General features: G+C 30.0%; 2 protein-coding genes across 2 annotated transcripts in view; both read left to right on the top strand.

Moving 5' to 3' along the window:
• Positions 1-17,048, top strand: LOC110019223 (acetyl-CoA acetyltransferase, cytosolic 1-like). The gene is made up of 14 exons (XM_020716807.1): positions 1-74; positions 943-1,019; positions 1,245-1,343; positions 1,668-1,841; positions 1,924-2,029; positions 4,446-4,584; positions 9,570-9,647; positions 9,737-9,802; positions 11,080-11,165; positions 13,645-13,744; positions 14,615-14,731; positions 14,824-14,865; positions 16,253-16,339; positions 16,790-17,048. The coding sequence occupies exons 2-14, from the start codon at positions 980-982 to the stop codon at positions 16,877-16,879; spliced, it is 1,224 nt and encodes a 407-aa protein (XP_020572466.1). The 5' UTR covers positions 1-74; positions 943-979; the 3' UTR covers positions 16,880-17,048.
• Positions 1-18,502, top strand: part of LOC110019221 (serine-threonine kinase receptor-associated protein-like) — a 96,330-nt gene that overhangs the window by 17,642 nt on the left and 60,186 nt on the right. The gene's annotated exons all lie outside the window — the stretch shown is intronic.

Below are 18,502 nucleotides of genomic sequence, written 5' to 3'. Positions count from 1 at the left end.
ACGGGAGCTCGCCGGAGAAGGCGACAGGCGGCTTGCGAGGAAGAAGTGGAGTTTGTGACACGTGAGGATTTAGGGTAAATCTCCCCATTGCCCGTGTTTACTAAATCCGGGATTCATGGTGAAATGAGAAGAAACGATATTTCATAGGATTCGAAGTTACTTTTTATTTTTAATTTTTGATAGGATTTAAGCTAAATTCTGCTACCGAACAGTCGAATTTTATACGCAATGATATGAGATTTGTGATCGAAGAATATATAAGAATTTCTATAAATTCCGTCAGAACGGCCTAATCCGCGCCGAAAATTTTGGGATATGATAAAGTATATTAATGCCTTGGGGTGTGCCCATGGAGTCGCAACGTGGCATGTTGGCGACATCCCAGCAGGTAGCTGCGCGATTTATTGCGCATCGGAGGAGTCATCATAATTGAATTTTCTTTCTCGAAATCAGTTGGAAGATTAGTACAGTTTTGTAGCTGCTGTTCATCTTTCATTTCTTTCAATCGGTGTATTGGCTAGGACTCGGTCTTGGAAGGTGGGAGCTTCTTTATTTTATTTTTTCTAAATAAAAATCTATAAAATATTTCTTTTTTTAATTTTCACGCTATTTATTTATGTTTTGATTTTTTCCTATTTAATCGATTTGCCCCATCTACATAATTTTGGTCGAATATTGTGTTTGGATGTCATCTAGATGCCTCATTTGTCGTTCATGTAGTCGGTAATCTATTTACTTCAACTAATTTCAATGATAGAGCTAAAAGATTGCAGTTTGACTTCCAAATGCTTTTGTATTCGTTATTTGATTTGAGAAGATTCTCTGCTACTTCCTTCCAAGAATGAATTTTTATACTCTTTAGCCTACGCCAATCTTTTGCTTTGTATGCACAAATGATTTTGTTTTTATTTTGTTTTAAATCCATTTTTCTCAACTTCTCAGGTCTTAATTAACAGGTTGGCAACTTAACCTTTGCTCCATGGCTTCAGCAGCGGTTCATGATGAATTGAAAGCAAGAGGTAATTTCTTTTACAGCTATGGAATTGTTCGATGATTACTTTTGGTTCATTGACAGTTGAAACATACAATTTTGGTATAGAAACTTAAGGCTTAAGGCTAATGAAGATTGTGATATCAGTACGCATATGGTTATTGATATGATTGATTTTATCTATGATTAACATTTAAGAGTAATTGTTTTGCTTATAGTTTGGCAAGATTATTAATAGCCCAGTTGTTCTCAGATGTTTGCATTGTCGGTGTTGCTCGCACACCCATCGGAGCGTTCCTTGGTTCGTTGTCATCTTTATCTGCAACAAAACTTGGATCGATTGTCATTGAGAGTAAGATGAAATATTAAATTTTTGCCTCTTTTGTTTTTGCTTTTTTTTGTTTAATGCATTTACAACATAGCAGACAATTCTTATGTATATACATTATCTCACACCTAAACTTTCACTCTCACACCTAAACTTTCACATTTACACACATAACACTCAAATATTTAATATCACATAAAAAATAGCACTATTACTATTTTTTAAATGTAAAATACACCTTTTAATTCATAGGTTTAAAGCACTAAAGTGCTATGTATTGTGTGATATGTAAATACATAAGAATTATGTGCTACATATGTAAATTTCCTTTTGTTTAAATTTTCATAGGTGCTTTAAGAAGGGCAAATGTTGATCCAACACTCGTACAAGAAGTTTACTTTGGGAATGTTTTGAGTGCAAACTTGGGGCAAGCTCCAGCAAGACAAGCTGCACTGGGAGCTGGAATACCAAACAATGTCGTCTGCACAACCATTAACAAAGTTTGTTCATCCGGAATGAAGGGTTGGACACAATTCCTCATTTATTTTAACAAATGCATGAATTATTTGAAAATTTTTAATCCATTAAAATTCTCTATTTGCAGCAACTATGATTGCAGCACAAAGTATTCAGTTGGGTATTAATGATATAGTTGTGAGTGGTGGCATGGAGAGCATGTCAAATGCCCCAAAGTATTTAGTAGATGCAAGGTTTGTTGCATTTATCTTTCATTTTTTGCCGCTAGAGTAGATATTTCTTGAAATTGATTCTTTGAACCATAAAGATAAAAGGAACTATGAATTTAGATCCAACAGCTCTTCTCCACCTGCAACCACCCCAGTTCAGCCAACCTAAGGAAAAAATAGAGTTCCGATGGGTCGATTTTGGCGGAGTCAAGAGTTCAACAACTTTCTTCCCCTCCATTTCTTTAAGAACTAGAAAATTCACCCTCCCAGAACATAATTTTGAACATCTTATTGAACAATAAGATAATTATGAGAGGAAGGGGCTTTAAATGGACCCTAAACCCTCAAAACAACAATCACAGAAGTACCATAAAATATATAAAAATATTAGACACCCGATTAACAAAAGGAGAAATACACGATACCCTCTTTATGAACTTTACCATGCCATGCTCTTTGGCTAAAGAAGATTTACCATCAGAAATCTTGAATGATTACTTGATTATAGTTGGGCGAAAGATTTGCTATATTGAATGTTGTGAAAATGTTTATATCATATGGGAAGTAAAATTTATAGGCATTCTCTCCAATGAGTTTGATGATCCAGAGGGATCTTTGGCTTCGAACTTAAATTTTGCAAAAAAAAAAAAAAGAAAAAGAAAGAAAACCTAGTGGAAAATTATTATTTCAAAGAATAAATACACAATCTCCTTCCTGATATGAAACAAATTTATGATATTTTGTTAGCCTGCTTTTGGCACTTTATGTTCATTATGATTATATCTCTTCATTTTTAATGAAGCTTCTTGATCTTGTCAACTCGTTTATTGGCATCCACATTAGATTTTGATAAAACAGACCTTTTGAATAAGAATCATGTTTTGTTTGGCTGATCTTTTGCTTTTATAAAAGTTTGTTTGAAAACAGCTTTAGAAAAAATAGTGTTATAGACTTGTTGTTGATAAAGTTGACTACTGTCAGGTAAATTCAATATTTCTTCTCTGTAGTAACTTATGCATGTGAGATTGCAGTTGGATTTGTGTGGGACAACATACTACATAAAACTCAAATTTTCATTGTATCTCCAACCAATTTGCTCTCGATAAATAATTTTCCTGCCTTTTTTTGGTGGCAAATTCATCTACTCACAATGTATGTTTAGTTCAAGTTTTTTCTCTGTGGTTCACCATTGTTGATAAAAATTTACATTTAAATATAATTTCTTATGATTTCTATTTTATTTGCTGCTTCTAATTGGGACTTTAAAACCTCATGGTACCTCATCTGAATGAAATGAAGCCCAACGGAATGACGATCAATTTTTGTAAATCTCTTTTGCACTAACTTTCGTCCAAACTTGATAAGAAATTTGTCTGTAGGATCATGATGCATTTTCATATCTTCCGCATGCAAACTCCGTGATAACTCATCACCATCTAACGCTGAAATATGCATACAGTGTTGATGCAGACAAATGCTCAACATTTTTAACAAAGCATTGGAATTTTCTTCCCCAGCTATTTTATGACAATGGCTCACCATTACTGAGCATTTATAATTTTAAATGATATAAATATTTCACAATAACAAGTAAATTTATTAATGTCAACTATAATTTCACTAGTTCAAATTAAAATGTTAAGAGTAAATTTAATATGCAATTTTAAGTGATTATTTACTATATTAATGCATAGTTATTGATTTTTAATGTTAATTTATAATTTAATATAAATAATTTTTAGTGATAACTTATACTAATTTTACTTATTTAAAATTTCACTTTTAGTTTTACTAATATTTACAAACATTTACTAATTTTGTAAAAAAGTTTATTAGTCACAAATATTTTATTTTATTAAATTTTTTGATCATTTTCTGAAATCAAGATTATCAAACATTATAAAATTTTACTAAGCCTAAAAGCTTCCACTTAAATTATTCACTAATTAATTAAATTAATATATAACTGTAAAAGTTATTTTCAAATTAACAAATCAAGTTTAACAATAAATAAATACTTTTATGATATATAAAATTAAAATATTCAATTTCACGAAAAAAATTCAGCCAATAATTGAAATTAAATAAAGTATTTGAAAAGCAAATTAAAATTGTGTTTTCAAGAAAGTACAATTTAAATTTGCATTACAAAAAAGGATTTTAGATTGCATTTATAATTCAATATAAATTTAACTTTTGTTAAGCTCTAACTTCTTATTTAAGATGATTTGATGCTCTTTTTTAAATTTGTTCTTTTATTGAATTGAAGTGGCTACTCAAGTATCTTTTGAAGGATTTTAAGTACTGATGAAACACCTCATAGTTTCATGTCAAGTGACAATTTTACATGTTTTTAAATACAAGTTATAATAGTATAAGTTTTTTTTTATTCCTTTTGGTTTTTTTATTAATTTTTTTAAAATGTATTGATTGATTGTAGGAAGGGATCTCGATTTGGAAATGATACCATTATTGATGGAATGCTTAAAGATGGACTATGGGATGTGTACAACGACTTTGCCATGGGCGTGTGTGCTGAACTATGTGCTGATCAACATTCAATACCAAGGGATGAGCAGGTATTTTATTTTATTTTAGATGTCTTATATTTTGCATTTAACTTGAATTTGTGTCACCTTCTATGAGATCACCAAGTTACACACCACCCCTGTCTAATTGAATACCTTGTGAGACATTATCTTTGTTTTTACACTTGGGTTTACCAACTCTCCTTGTAACATGTATTGCTCGTCATTTATTTTGTCTAGAAATTTTAGGCTCAACTCTTATAGTTGCACGTATAATAAAAATCAAATAAAAACTTAGATATTATATCTCAATATTGTCTCAACTATGCATCATCAATGCGTCACGTGAAGATCTAACAAAGCAATATAATTTTGTGATCTTGACCACAAGTATGCATTCCACCTTGGGAATTGGAATTGAACCTGCAAATGTCAAAATCATTATCCTCCATCATCATGAGCCTATAGCTGGTTGAAATTAGTACTTAGGGTTAAATTAGGGTAAATAGATTTTTGCTTGGAGAGTTGTCTTCGAGATTAAAATAGAAACGGAAGATTTAGTTGTTAGTTTTAGAGTGGTTCTTCTTTATTATACTTTTTCATTGTTGAGAAATCAACTATTTAAACTAAATCCTCATGATCTAAATCATTAACGTTATCCCATATCCCGATTTAATTGTGTTGGCTCTTTGAATCGTCATTATTTATTTGTTTACTTTTTTGTGTTGTTTGAGGTGTTAAAGAAATTTATTGCAAAATATTTTGAACAAGTTATATCCATGTGGTCTTTGGTATGCTCTTTCTTCATTACTAGTCTTTTGACATTAATTTTGTTAATTCACCTAGTGGGCATGTTTTTAATCGTTCATTATACATGGCCAAATCACTTAAAATTCTTTTAGTTACCTTATCTTTAGTATACTTTACTACTTTATTTTCTCTAATATGTTTTCATTTCTTATTTCAAATTTTTTTAGCTTGGCCACAAATTTCCTTAAAATTTTTATTTTCGCCACCCTCAACTTAGATCTCAATAAATTGTATTATAGCTTAAAATTCATGTCCATCAATATCGTCGACCTAATTGTGATTTTATAAAATTTACTTTTAAGCATCTATGATTTTTTTTTCCACACAAAATTCTAGAGACATCTTTCCATTTTAGCTATGTGGCCTTCAGAACTTATATTTTCATTTATATCTCCATTGTTATGTATAATTGTGTCAAGATTTTAAATGACATATGCTGACACACTTTTTTTTTTAGTGATATTAAATGATAATTAATAACATCATATCACTTAATTAAGTTATTTCATACATTCAACATTTGTTTTACCAATTCTAAGGCTTCTATTTCTAGACATTTTTCCTATTGTTACAATTTTGTTCTGACTTTACTGAAACTCAAATCATTTAGAATTATGTTATCTACCAAAAAACATACTATAAGATACTATGCTTTAACTATCCTTTGTAATATCCATAATCAATATAAAAGGATATGAACATAATACTGATCTTTGGTCAATGTTCTATCACACACAGCTTCAATAGCGACTTATCTTTAACACAATTTTTTTTCTTTAAGGCGTACCAAATCAATTATCATTGTACCTGGCTATATACATTTTCAATATCAATCAACAAACATTTGTTTTTTTATGTTTTTTACCTATATTAATTGCTTTACCATAAAAAATTGCTTTTTGGTAGATTTTTCTGACTTAAAACCAAATTAATTCTCTGAAATTGATGCAATATTTTTAAGCTCATGTTTTATTATTCGCTTCCATGGCTTTATTGTACAATTTTTTAAGTATGATTTTTCTATCCTAAACCCTAAACCCTAAACCCTAAATATGAAACAAGAAATCCAATGGTTCAAACGGTTTAAATGATGAAGTTGTATAGCCAAATTTACGGCCTTTTGAAGTTCAAAATTGTTTAAGAAAGTGGTAATGATGGTTGGGGAGTTAACTTTGACAAGAAATTTGACTTTGGTCAAATTGATAAAAAAATCAATAAGTTTAATGGTCCAATTATTTTTGACAAATTCAAACTCAATATAGTGATATGATTGGTAAATGTGCTCTACTCTTTAAACATCACTTTTTTTAACCAATATTTTTATTGCTTGGGCTTAAAACTTTACCTACATGCATCTTTTTTTAAATTCAACCCTATTTCCCTTTTGAAGCAATCTATAATATATTTCATTATATTATTATTTATGCTTTTCTAAATAATTTCGTCCCTAAATCCCTCTTCAGTAATTTCTTGATTTGACATTTTTATCCTTTATTAATGTCTTCTTTTTTAATTAAGTTTATTTTAACCTCACTTTTAATGCACTAACTTGATTAAAATATCAAGATTTTTATATTTTAACTACTGCATTTATGTCATTATTTTTTTCATTTGTATCAAACCTATTATATAAATCATCAAAAGATATAATTTTTGTTCTACTCTGCAACCTGTAAGTTGTATTTTTTTTTCATTTTTGAAAATGCATTTTTTTACTTAATAGTTTTTTTATCACTTTACTCCAATATTAGGTTTTCTTTTTATCAACTTGTGAACGATGCACATTCTCTTAAAAATTCAATAATATTACGCTTGATTGAACTGTGCATTTTATCCCATATTATATTTGGGTCAACTAAGGCATTTTGGTTTGGCTTTCTCGGTATTTTTTTTTTTCTTGAGATTTTAACACTTTCACACATTTTAAGTTTTTAGCCAATTTGCATGTAATTATATTTTTAATTGTTTTCTTTACGCTCTTAAGATATCCATAACTACTTACCTCATTTTAAGAGGTTATTTTTTCCTGGAATCATCTCATACTCTTTGCTAGACGATTTTTCTTTTCTTTAACAAATTTGTTTATGATTTAGTGACTCCAATTTTTTAAGTAAACATCATTTCTACGTATTTTTAAAATCATATGTTATTTATTTAAAGATCATAGATTATTGGGAAATCATTATACCTTTCCTATTGTCTCATTATACTTTTCCTACTGCCTTTCTATTGTCTATTCTATAAAGAGTATGAATCATCTAATAACCAATGTATAAGAAACTATATGCCCATTTAAATCACCTCTTATAAGTAACTTTTTCTTCAGCAAATATATGGTTCATCTATTTATTTCTAGTATTTATTTTTTATACAATTTTCTCATCTTATTTGAGTTAAATAAGTACAATTTTCTTAATAATTATCTAAGAAAAATTATCCTATCACTGATTTTGTCAATATCAATAATTTTATTTATTAATTATTCATTTGCTAATAGCCCAACCCGTTCCTATTGTTAGTCTTTTCTATATTTAATAGGTTATAAGCTTCCTTCGTATTTTTATATTTTCTTTTTTATTTTATTTTTTATAAACTTAAAATATTTATTCTTCTTATCAATCTCAACAAATTCTCCTTTTTAATATAATTTTTTCAAATTTTGTCTGATAAATCTAATATTAGGTTTAGACCTAGTCAACTTTGCTCATCTTTTTACCAATATCTGGTTAGTTCGAGGCATTGCTTTCAGAAAATTCTCTAATACTAACAAACATTTAAATTTGGATTCATTTCATTAGATTTGATGTATTTTTTTATGATTTTTTTGTCAATCTCACATTAATCTCCACTCAAAATTTTTTTGAGTTGTGCATAAAACCAATAATGACATTAATCAGAAAAACAAAATGCTATATAAAATAATAATACTAATAATGATAAGGATAATAATAGATATAGTAGTTACTTTAAAAATGATAATAGTATTACTTATAAGATTTTCAAGCATATTTTGTTCTTGACCACAGAAAAGTATTAGCCGATGAATTAAGGTATTACATGATTAATGGTCGTTTGAAGGCACCTACCAATCAATATAAATAAAGTTTAAGGCAATTGCAAATCAATTGCTAAAAATGATCTCTATCCTAATAACATCAACAATCTTGATGATACTCACCATGTGAGGACAAGTTGACTAGTGTATGAATGGAAAGCTTAAAGCTTGCTTGAGCGCCGAGGCAAACGACGCGGTAAAATATTTTTTATTATTTTTAAAGCATACAATTCTATATTGTGAGATGAAGGGCTAATAATCTAATGATGAGGTAGAGACCATGAGATAATAAATTAGATTAAATGGATATCAGTGAATATTATTGATCCTATACAATCAAATATAAATTTTGGTTTATATTTAAAAACATGTTTATTTAGTTTGATTTTTATGTTTTTATTTTGAGGCATTTACATACATACCACTCAATTCTGTGAATTTACATATCAAACGCCAAATTTTTTGCTTTTTTCATTTTTACCATCAAATCATTCATATCACATGAAAAATACCATCATTTTAATTTAAAAAAAAATGAAATACACGTTTCCATGCATAAGCAAGTTGGTATGTATGTAAAATTGAAGTTTAGATGCTTGATATGTATATACATAAGAATTAAGTGGTATGTTTGTAAAACTTTTATTAAAAAAAAAACAAATAATGAAAACACCTCAAATTATTTCAAGTGTTTTTAAAAGCAACTATCACAATCAAACAACTTATAGAAAGTAATTTTACATTTCAATCATAAATTTGTGGGCTAGCCTAACAGATTTTGTCTTTCGCTTTTGAAGTCAGTAGAAATAATATCTGGCTTTTTAAATATTTTTTCGTTTTGCATGCAATTCTCCTTCATCCAAGTGTTTTTGTGCTACACATGATTGTTATTGAAAATGTTAAAAATATCAAAATTGTTTCCGGATTCTTTTTAGGCAGGCCATTTTAGTCCAACACTCTTTTGGTGGGGATTAAAATAGTCCTTTATGGAGTTTATTTCAGCCTATATTAGAAGAGTCCAGGGACTAATTTGACACATTTATAGATTGTGGACTAAAATGATCTCATATAATCGTCAGTGGCTGTTTTAACACTTTCTATGTATTGTTCTTCAAACAAAAGTGCAAGGTGCATTCTATGGTTTGATCTCACAAAAAATGTTTATATATAGGATGCTTATGCCATTCAGAGTAATGAGAGAGGAATATCTGCTTCTAAAGGAGGCGCTTTTTCCTGGGAAATAACACCGGTAGGGCTTGTCTAACCCCATGCTAAATGCAAGGAAAGTGTGAAGGCATTTGGAGTTTTGATTATTTATTACTTCATGTGATTCTGCAGGTTGAAGTTTCAGCGGGTAGAGGGAAGCCTTCTGTCATTGTGGATAGAGATGAGAGCCTCGACAAAGTAATCTTTTCAAAGACCTCAAGTTATTTGTCAAATTACATGATTCATGTTATCTTGGGGTCATTTGGGATCCTTTTGTCTATTATTTTCTATCTTTTATATTCATTTTGCTTTGTTTATGTTTTGATTTAAAACAAAACTTGTTTGACATATTTGATTAAGATATACTTGTTTTTAAAACACTCAAGACATTTAAAAGTTATTTTAAGTGTTTTAAAAACATGTTAATTTTCTTTTAGAGGCAAAAAATAAAAATATGTAAAGAAATACACTAAACAAAAATGTTAAAAAAAAACAAAAATAAAAACAGAAAAGACAATTGATTCCAAACAAGCCCTTAATTCATGATTTGTTGGTGATTTTCATGCCGTAGCTTGTTCTTTGATACAAAAATCATATTTGAGGTATCTCATCTTTTTTTTAGGTGATGTCATTGTCATCGTTGTTAAACTAATATGTTGAGGTTCTAAAAAGCTTGAAATTTCTATAGTCAAATTTGATTCCCCACTGTCGGCTTAGGAGAGGTTTATTCTGTTTGGGCTTAATTAGCTAAATGATCAACCTTCTATTTTCTTGTTTGGTAATGCGTACAAGCTTTTTCTATACTCCTGACTTTTTGCTCAAATAATTTTAAGTTTAAACTCTTTGCAATTTAAAAATTGCATTTCTACTTTATGTTGATTCATTGTGAAAGCTTAGGATATGCTGTCAAAACATTTCAAACATATTGATTTTGGCAATTGCTTAGTTACTTGTGAAATTATTTGTGTTTATTATTTTTATGGTTCTTTATCCCCCCTTAAGAATTGCTTTTGGTATCTCGGCCTTTTTATTCTCTAAAGATCTTTAGATAGAATTTCTTTGGGAAAAGTTTCAATCCTTCCAACTCTTTGTAGTCCTAGTGTCTATAAAAGTGTCAATTTAGTCCCCGGATTAATACTATTTTAGCTCATATTAAAAGAGTATGGGGATTAATTTGAAACTTTTATAGACTTCAACTAAAATGACACCGTGTAAATAGTTAGGGAACTATTTTGACACTTTAGTCATTTTCTTTGCTTGCTTAGAACTCCTGTAGCTTGAAAATTTTATGTTTTTTTATACTCTTTTTTTCTTCAAACATAACTTTCGTAGATCGGATGGTTTTCCATGAAAAAAATGTCATGCTTCTGTTGTTCAAACTGTAAAAAAATAAAATCTATGCATTATTCATGCTTTTCTGCTTCTAGAAATTGCTAGATTATGTGCTACTGATTTTGATATTCTCTGATTGCTAGTTTGATCCTATCAAACTAAGAAAGCTTCGGCCCAGCTTTAAGGAGAATGATGGCACTGTAACTGCTGGAAATGCATCTAGTATAAGGTTTGGCTATTACCATTGCTGTTCTCATTTCTGTTGTTTTCCCTAAAAGTTAATTTATTCAAAGTGAAATTTGCATACATACCCCACAATTCTCATGCATCTACATATCTGACACCTGAAGTTTGATATTTGCATTTATAACACTTCGCATTAAAAATCTACTCATGAAAAGATGTATTTCACTTTTAAAAGGTTAGTAATAATGGTGTTTTTGATGTGATGTCAAAGATTTGAGTGTTATGCAGATTTGAGGTTATGCATGTAAATATGAAAGTTTGGGTGTTAGATATGTAAATGTCCCTAATTCAATATGGTTGAATTTTTCTTTATCTCTTAACTTTTTCAGCTTCTTTCAATTGGCATAGGATTGATTTTTAGTTTGATGCCTTTTTATTTCAACTTTAGCTTATGTGTGAGTGCCCACAGAAAAGCTCATGGCTTGAATTTAACTTAACATTAATAAAAGAGTGAAATGAATTATCACCAATCTAAAACTTATTTGGCCTTTTGGGATCACTTTTAATTTTTGTTTTTTTATTTTTAATTTTTCTTTTGTTTGGTATGTTATAACATGATCAGTTGTTTTTAAAACACTCCTAGTTGTTTCGAGTATTCTTAAAAATAAGCTATTGCAAAAAACAAAATTAATCCCAAACAAGAGCTAAGCTTTTGTTTTGGATTCCTTAATTTTCTATTGTTTTTTGCTTTGCATGGTCTTTATTATTATTTGAAAATGAAACATGTTTGATTTTTATTGTTTACTTACTTTAACAACTGTAAAAAATAGACAAAATAATCATTGGTAAAACAATGAACAACTCAATATAGATAATTTGGAAGTTCGGTTTTTGATATTTAATTTATTATATAATTTTTTGAATATCTAATTTTGTGAATAGATTTTCAAATTATAAACTATTTTTGTAAAATGAAATCACTTTATGGAGCTATTTTTAGTATATTATTATTATGATTAGTTATATAAGTGGCTGAGCATAATAATTTACATTTTTTAATGAAGACTTTGAAAAGTTGCTGCATCCTAAAATAATATTCCTCATTTTATTTTGATTTAAATTATCATAACCTGATACTCCTCTTGCTAGTTACCTATCTTAAGTCATTCATTTGAGTGGGTCCGATTTCTGATAGAGCAGGAACAAGAGAACCTGTTTTAGAAAATTACAATAACCTAAAATATGTTTTCATCATTTAAAAACAATTCAAATCAAATAACATAAATAATTTAAGTCTGGGACAAGGATGGTTTAAGGTCAGAGTTTCTAATACAACCTAAGATGATTCTCAAAGCGAAAATAAAAGAACAATATGCTGTTATTAATTCATAATTTTAGCAAAAACTTATCACTTTTAACATCTGGACAAGCAACATGCTTTATATACAACAAAAGATAATTTAATAATTGCCAAAAAATTAAAATTCCGTAAGAAAACAATGCCAATAATAAAATTCAGCATCTAATCAAGCTCTCACTTTAAATTAAAACTCAAAACATATCTCACTTTACAAAATTTTAGTTATACTTGTATAAACAGTGACTAAAAACTCGTGATCAAGAAAAAAGAAATGCTGAAAAGGGAAACTAGCGGCGGAGTAATTTCTGGAAGTAGTTGTCTACATTTTTAAAGAATGCCCATCTAAGACAAAACAGCAACTAAATAGTTTAAAAATGGAAGAACAGGGGTAGAAATTATTTCATTGTTCTGGTCAAGCATCACATGAGCACCTAGAGTTTTTATCTAGAAGATGTTTTCCCCTTCTATGAAGCATTTCCAAGAATACACATCCAATTAGCACTCGCATAAATGGCAGAACATTGAAATTTTATATTAATATTTTGTTAATTTTACCTACCTCAGTTTCTTAATATGGTATACACAGGACCCATTATAAGAATTTATAATAAATTTATAGAAAACTACTTATAATCATAAAATTTCATTACATCCAACATAAATTCCAATAGCGAAGAGCCTTACTACATTACTATGTCATATTGATCACAGCTTACATGATTTCCATTTTTTTTAACTTTACTTTGTTCCCTTATTGCATACTGTTTTGTTTGCATTTGTGAAATCCCTCAAGTAGATGAGTAAGAGCTTCGGCTGTACAACATTAAAATTTAGGGATAATTACTTCAAAGCTCCCAAAACATTGTAATTTACAAACTAGCATCTAAGTGGTTTTTTTGGAACTTCCAAACCGATGCATTTACACGTGCCATGATGAAGTCATTGTGAATTTTATAAAAATGGAAAACATGGGCTGGGGTTTTATCATGAATTTCGATATTTGAGCGAGAATTTGAAAAATGGATGAATGAGGGTGCGATTTGTAAATAGCAATGTATTACTTTTGTTATTTGTTACTCAGAACTATCATTATGATCCAAGCATAAGGTCAATCTGAAGTTTTTTTTTCCTCAATTATTATTATTATTTTTTTTATCAACAGTGATGGTGCTGCGGCCTTGGTATTAGTTAGTGGAGCGAAGGCCAAAGAGCTAGGACTGCAAGTCATAGCAAAAATCAGAGGATATGCAGATGCTGCTCAGGTTTGCCTTTTGCAAGCAGTTGCATTTTGAATGAGTAAAGTGTGAAAATAGTTTTGTAACTGTTTACATGGTGCCATTTTAGTCCCAGAGTCTATAAAACTGTCGATTAGTTCCGAGACTTTAAATTGGGGCTAAACTTGTCCCAATAGTCCTCCATTGGTAAAATTTTAGCCAATTTTAAAAGAGTTTATAGGAGACTAAATTGAGATTCTTGTATATTCTGGGACTAAAATGACCCACCCCTTGCAAAAAAATCAGGGGATTATTTTTACACTTTTTTCTTTTCTGAGTAAATGCTTTTGTGGTTGATTAAGCACACCTATTAATTTTAAAAATCATTGACCTCCTTGGCATAAGATCTGCTCATTAGATAAGTTCTTCATTGTCTACAACTAAAATTTTCATAAAATAATTTTTTTCCCATTTTCTATAGACATTAATGTACTTAGTGTTAAATCACATTAATTTTATTTGTGGCTAATTGATGAACATTCCTACTATTATGGCAGTCTTTACTGAAAAATTTTGGCTTCACTATCTTTTTATGTTATTCTTTCAGTTTTACTTTACATCTAAAGAATTATCAAGGTAGTCATTTGACTTTTTGCAGGCAGTTATTTTAGCTTCAAAGTCTATAAAAGTGCCAATTTAGTCCCCTGACACTTTAATATAATCAGCCTCAATTGAAAGAATCGGAGGACTAATTTGACACTTTTATAGACTCTGGAGCTAAAATTGCCGCATGTAAACATTCAAAGGACTATTTTGGCACTTTACTCTTTACATTTATATAATGATATCTTTCATTTTAACATTATTTCTTCCATTCATAAATGCTTAGTTCTCTCTTTCAGGCACCAGAAGCACCAGAACTTTTTACAAGAACTTTTTACAACAGCACCAGCACTTGCAATACCGAAAGCTATTTCCAATGCTGGTTTGGAGGCTTCTCAAATTGATTTTTATGAAATAAATGAAGCTTTTTCTGTATGTCGATGCTCTCATACTTTTAAGATATTTAAAATCTCATCTTGGAATAAATTTTTAATTGTTTTTAATTTATATTTTCCTTGCGATAGGTTGTTGCTGTGGCCAATCAGAAGCTCCTTAAACTTCCTTCTGTAAGTTTTCAGACCCCTGTGTTGAGTGTTGCAACTTGGCTTTGTTGAAACTGCTGTTTTTAATGCCATTTTTTTGGGAGATTTACATACATGCCACTCAATACCTAGGTATTTACATATCTAACACAAACATCAATTTTTATATACGTGCCACCTTAAACGGCATGTTTCTTTTTCTAAAAGTTGATGTGATATGAAATATTGGGGTGGTATAAATATAAAAAGCAAAATTTAGGTGTTAGATATGTAAATATATAGGAATTGATTGGTATGTATGTAAATACACCTTTTTTTATTGCTTATTTACATCACTTCAAACTGTGGCTTTCTGCATTCCTTCTTTGCTTATGCCAGCACTGAAGACTAATAGCTTTAGGTTTATAGCTAAATTCAATGATATTGCAAATATTTCAGTTATATTATTTGGTCGTGATTATGGGGGCAATAGTGTGGTTATTGATAGGCAAGTTGAACGTGGCATATGAAAGAATATTAACATCGACGTGTGACGAAAGCTTGGAGGATATATTACCATATGGTTTTGCATTTACACACATTTCTTGTAGATTTACATTTCTCACTCCTAAACTGTCATGTTTACACATAACACCTAACTATTAGATATATTAGAGAGATGGTGTGAGTAAGATCTATTGAATATGAGATAGTGGCAATGAAAATTGATTTCAATGATTTGAACATTTTGAAGATGGGTATTATATGCATCAATTAGACATATTAAATTAATGTTCTAAAACCTATAAAGCACGGGAAGTTGAACATATTGATGCGCCATTAATTGACATAACATATTTATCAACAATATACCAACATTGACATTGATTATTAGGAACTATGTCAATATAATTATTATATTGTCCTCACAAATGACAAAATAAGAAATTATACTTGTAAATAATAAACTGACTATAGTCATTAATTCCCACAGTCGACCTTAATGTGGAATATACAAATCTTCATTTTTGTGTTAGACATGAACATGTAAGTTCTTTTGAAGTGTTCATGCTTTGTTGATTGGATGATTATATAGAAAAGAGACATTTACATACATACCACCCAATTCTTATGTATTTAAATATCTAGCACCCATACTTTACCTTTTACATTTTATACCACCCAAATCTTTCATATCACATCACATATACTATCATTTTAACTTATTGAAAAGTTAAATGTGCCTTTTTATGCATATACATAAAGTGGAATGTTTGTAAAAATTGAAGTTTAGGTGTTAGATGTGTAAACACAAGAATTCAGTGGCATGTATGTAATTCTTCTTACTGAGCATAAATGGATCTAGAGTGAAGATTCGCGAAATTGACACTTAACGATGACGATTCGGTATTTTGGTTGCGTCTTTTTGCAGGAAAAGCTGAATGTCCATGGCGGAGCGGTATCTCTTGGACACCCCCTGGGGTGCAGCGGAGCTCGCATTCTTGTTACATTATTAGGGGTATCTTCCACACTTTGTTCTCACTTTATAACCTTTAAAGTCTTTCTTTTTGATAATTCAAGCATTAAATGCATTCCTAAACATTAAAAATTAGAGAAATTTACATGCATACGCACCCCATACCTATGTATTTACATATCTAGCACCCAAAAGTTTGATATTTACACTTATAATTTTTTGGTGTCATAAACTGTGTTGACAATGTGTATTTTACTTCTAAAAAAATAGTAATGATGGTATTTTTTATGTGATTTTAAAGATTTGAGCGGTTTGCATGTAACGATGAATGTGAAAGTGTTGAATATGTAAATAAATACATAATAATTATGTGATATTTATGTAAATTCCCCTAAAAGTCAAGCAACCTTGTGTATTGATGGTGAATTTCATTTTTTTTTTATTTCTCTTTTGAAAAATTATATTATTAAATGTGTTTTTTTCTTTTTTTAGGCTCTCAGATATAGAAATGGGAAATATGGAGCTGCTGGGGTTTGCAATGGTGGTGGGGGAGCATCTGCTCTTGTATTAGAGCTCATGTAAGGAATTCTGAATTTTTGGTGAGGCTTTCTTTCCTGTTTCAGTCTCCCTTACCAAATAAGGTTTTATCAAACCACCAGTTGTTAGGTGACTTTGTGGTGTCATTTAATCTCAATGGCAACATCTTGGACTTGTTTTCTGAGCAATTTTAATAAAACACCTCTTTTTTTTTTCACAAAATGTTGAAGTTTGCTTAAATTTGAAGTCACTGAGTTCTTTTCAGCATTTTAAATAAAATCTTCTCTCCTGTGCGACTGCATTGCCATTCTGTATCATTATTGGTGGCCGCTTGTTGAACCGTGTCCGCCTGTCTAGTCTATTAGCTTGAGTGGGGTAACGATCATCATGCCAGGGCAGGCCCACAAGCAACACACGGACCTGACCGGCTTGTTGGCCGTTCATTGGCCCGCGCTTTGTATGGACGGGCTTTGGTGGGGCCTGCATGAAGCATATGGTCAAATGCTCAACCATCACGACCGATCGCAAGTAGGGGTATAAATGAGCCGAGCTTGAGTGATCCTAGTGATTTTTCATGTTCGACTCATTCGTAATAAGCTCATGTTCACTCAATTCAAATTCGTTTGTTTCTTTCAGCTCGTGTTAAGCTCGAAATTAGCTCGAATGATTTACGAAATTAAGTAATTAACTTTTTTTTTAATAAATACAACATAAAAATCAATATAAACAAGTTTTAATTAGTTTGAGCTAAAGATGATGAGCTGAACACGATCGAATAAAACTTTTGTTGTTCGAATTGTTTATAAATCGAGTTAGAAAGAATTGTTCATAACGAATCGAACACAAGCTATTTAGCAAACCAAACAAGAACTACAAGAACTATTAACGAACGATGAGCCTTTTGACAGCCCTACCCGTGTGTGTTGATCGAGCATTTGCCGTCTTTTATCGTTCAAAGTGACCCTTGTTTTTGAGGGGAATGTTATTATTGGTATTTGCAGGCCTCAAGCAGCTGCTAAGCGCTCATTGCTATGAAAAAACAAATGTGGATGAAATTATCTCACATAGATTGAATGACACATTCAATGAGTTGAGAGAACTCTTCTGACCAGTTCCCCAAATCTGGCTGTGGTTTGTTTGAGATATTGAGATGTTAGTTTTATTCTGCTTTGGAGTCTACAAACTGAAGAGAACACTTCTTGGATTTTATGTTTTGTTCACTGTTCTTTTCTTAGATTTGCAAATTTTATCACCCTTTGGTATTTATATGGAATATTTATGAGATGAGGACTTTTGTGTGCTATGAGGAGGGTGTAAATGAATGGGTTGAGATTTTTGTTCAATTTGATTCAATAACTGTTGAGTTGAATCTAATGAGTTTAAAAGTTTGTGACAAATATGATGAATTTTTTGATTGATGGCTTAGTTGATTTTTATTTTGCCTTTATGAAATAAATTGATTCAAGGGACAAAATAATGTCTGATTATTTGCATGCAGCCATTTTAGTCTTATAGTTTATAGAAGAAACAAATAGTTTTTTTTGACTATTTTAAAATTGAGCTTTGATAGTTCTTTGCGGACGATTTCAATCCTAACATGAAAATCTATTGCTACAATTTTTTTTTTCCCAATCAAATGCAAATTTTTTTTTTAAAAAATACTATTAA

The sequence above is a fragment of the Phalaenopsis equestris genome, unplaced genomic scaffold, assembly GCF_001263595.1.
Source record: "Phalaenopsis equestris unplaced genomic scaffold, ASM126359v1 Scaffold000054, whole genome shotgun sequence".
In the NCBI taxonomy this organism is placed as follows: Eukaryota; Viridiplantae; Streptophyta; class Magnoliopsida; order Asparagales; family Orchidaceae; genus Phalaenopsis; species Phalaenopsis equestris.
This window is presented reverse-complemented; position numbering and strand designations above follow the sequence as displayed.